At 47.3% G+C, this 1,056-nt stretch overlaps 1 protein-coding gene across 1 annotated transcript; it reads right to left on the minus strand.

Annotated features, from left to right (window-relative positions):
- Positions 1-169: 169 nt before the first annotated feature.
- On the minus strand, positions 170-798 carry LOC107302328 (serum amyloid P-component-like; the record flags this gene model as incomplete). Its single annotated transcript, XM_015831423.1, has 1 exon — positions 170-798. A coding segment is annotated over one exon (629 nt), but the record flags the coding sequence as incomplete, so codon positions are not given.
- Positions 799-1,056: the final 258 nt, after the last annotated feature.

Raw genomic sequence — 1,056 nt, forward strand, 5'->3', positions numbered from 1 at the left:
CCAAAGAAGTTAATTTTATTGATAAAGAAACCAGCATGCTCACACCTGCTTTTCAAGCATGGATCACCTGCCTGTAATTCATCAACGGCTACTTGAGCCATTGGCATCCCATTGCAGAAATATAGATTTTTTTTTTCCAAAGAGAATTTTCTTTTCTTCTTTCTTTCTTTCAACAGATGCATTCCTCTTGGGGACTCAGGAAATCGTCCACAAAGACCTCGTTCTTGATGGTGTAGCTCAGGGACTTCCAGCTAATCAGAGGGTTAGCAATGTCAATGTTGTTCTTGGACACTCTAACCAAAGATGGGTTCAGCACCCAGGACCACATGTTGACCTCTGAAATCTCCCCCACAAAGGATTCGTTGAGATAAAAGCCCCCTCCGAAGGAGTCCTGGTCCTGCCCCAGCATGATGGAGGCCTCCTGGCTGATGCTGTAGCCCTTTTTCAGACTCTGTCGAGGAAAAGGTTTCCCGTTGAGCCAGAACCGGACCAGCCCATTGCTGGAGTCCCAGGACACACAGATGTGATCCCAGCTCGGTTCAACCTTCTCAGGAACATTGAAAGTTACGCTGGAACCACCAACGTAAATGAAATATTTGTTGGCTTGGCTCTTGAAAATCAGAAAATCATTGCTATTTGACTGAGTGGCGTAAGAGAAGAGGCCATACGAACGGGACAGGAGGGTGTAGTGTCTCAAACAGACGGTCAGCTTGGTCAAGGGTTTCTGGTTGGAGACGTGGAGAAGCACAACAGCCGTGGTAGATGCTGTTGGGAAAACAAAGACCTTGTTCCGGAGATCTAGAAGGAGAGAAAAGAGATCCTGATAAGCAGGACGCCAGCCTGAGAACTTGTGGAGCAGAGTTAGTTTCCCACGGTCCGTTTTGGCCCAGCAGAGAAGAAAAGCAGAGAGGACATCAAATTAAGTCATCTATCCAGGAATCACGGACTTGGACTCTTAGGGGATCCTGAAGAAGTTGTTCCTCTCAGTTCAAATACAGGGAATGGGGGCAAGTTTGAAACGTGCATTGGACATCCCTAGAGGTCTGTGGGCCAATC

Source organism: Protobothrops mucrosquamatus, unplaced genomic scaffold, assembly GCF_001527695.2.
Source record: "Protobothrops mucrosquamatus isolate PMUCROS unplaced genomic scaffold, P.Mucros_1.0 scaffold49515, whole genome shotgun sequence".
NCBI lineage: Eukaryota > Metazoa > Chordata > Lepidosauria > Squamata > Viperidae > Protobothrops > Protobothrops mucrosquamatus.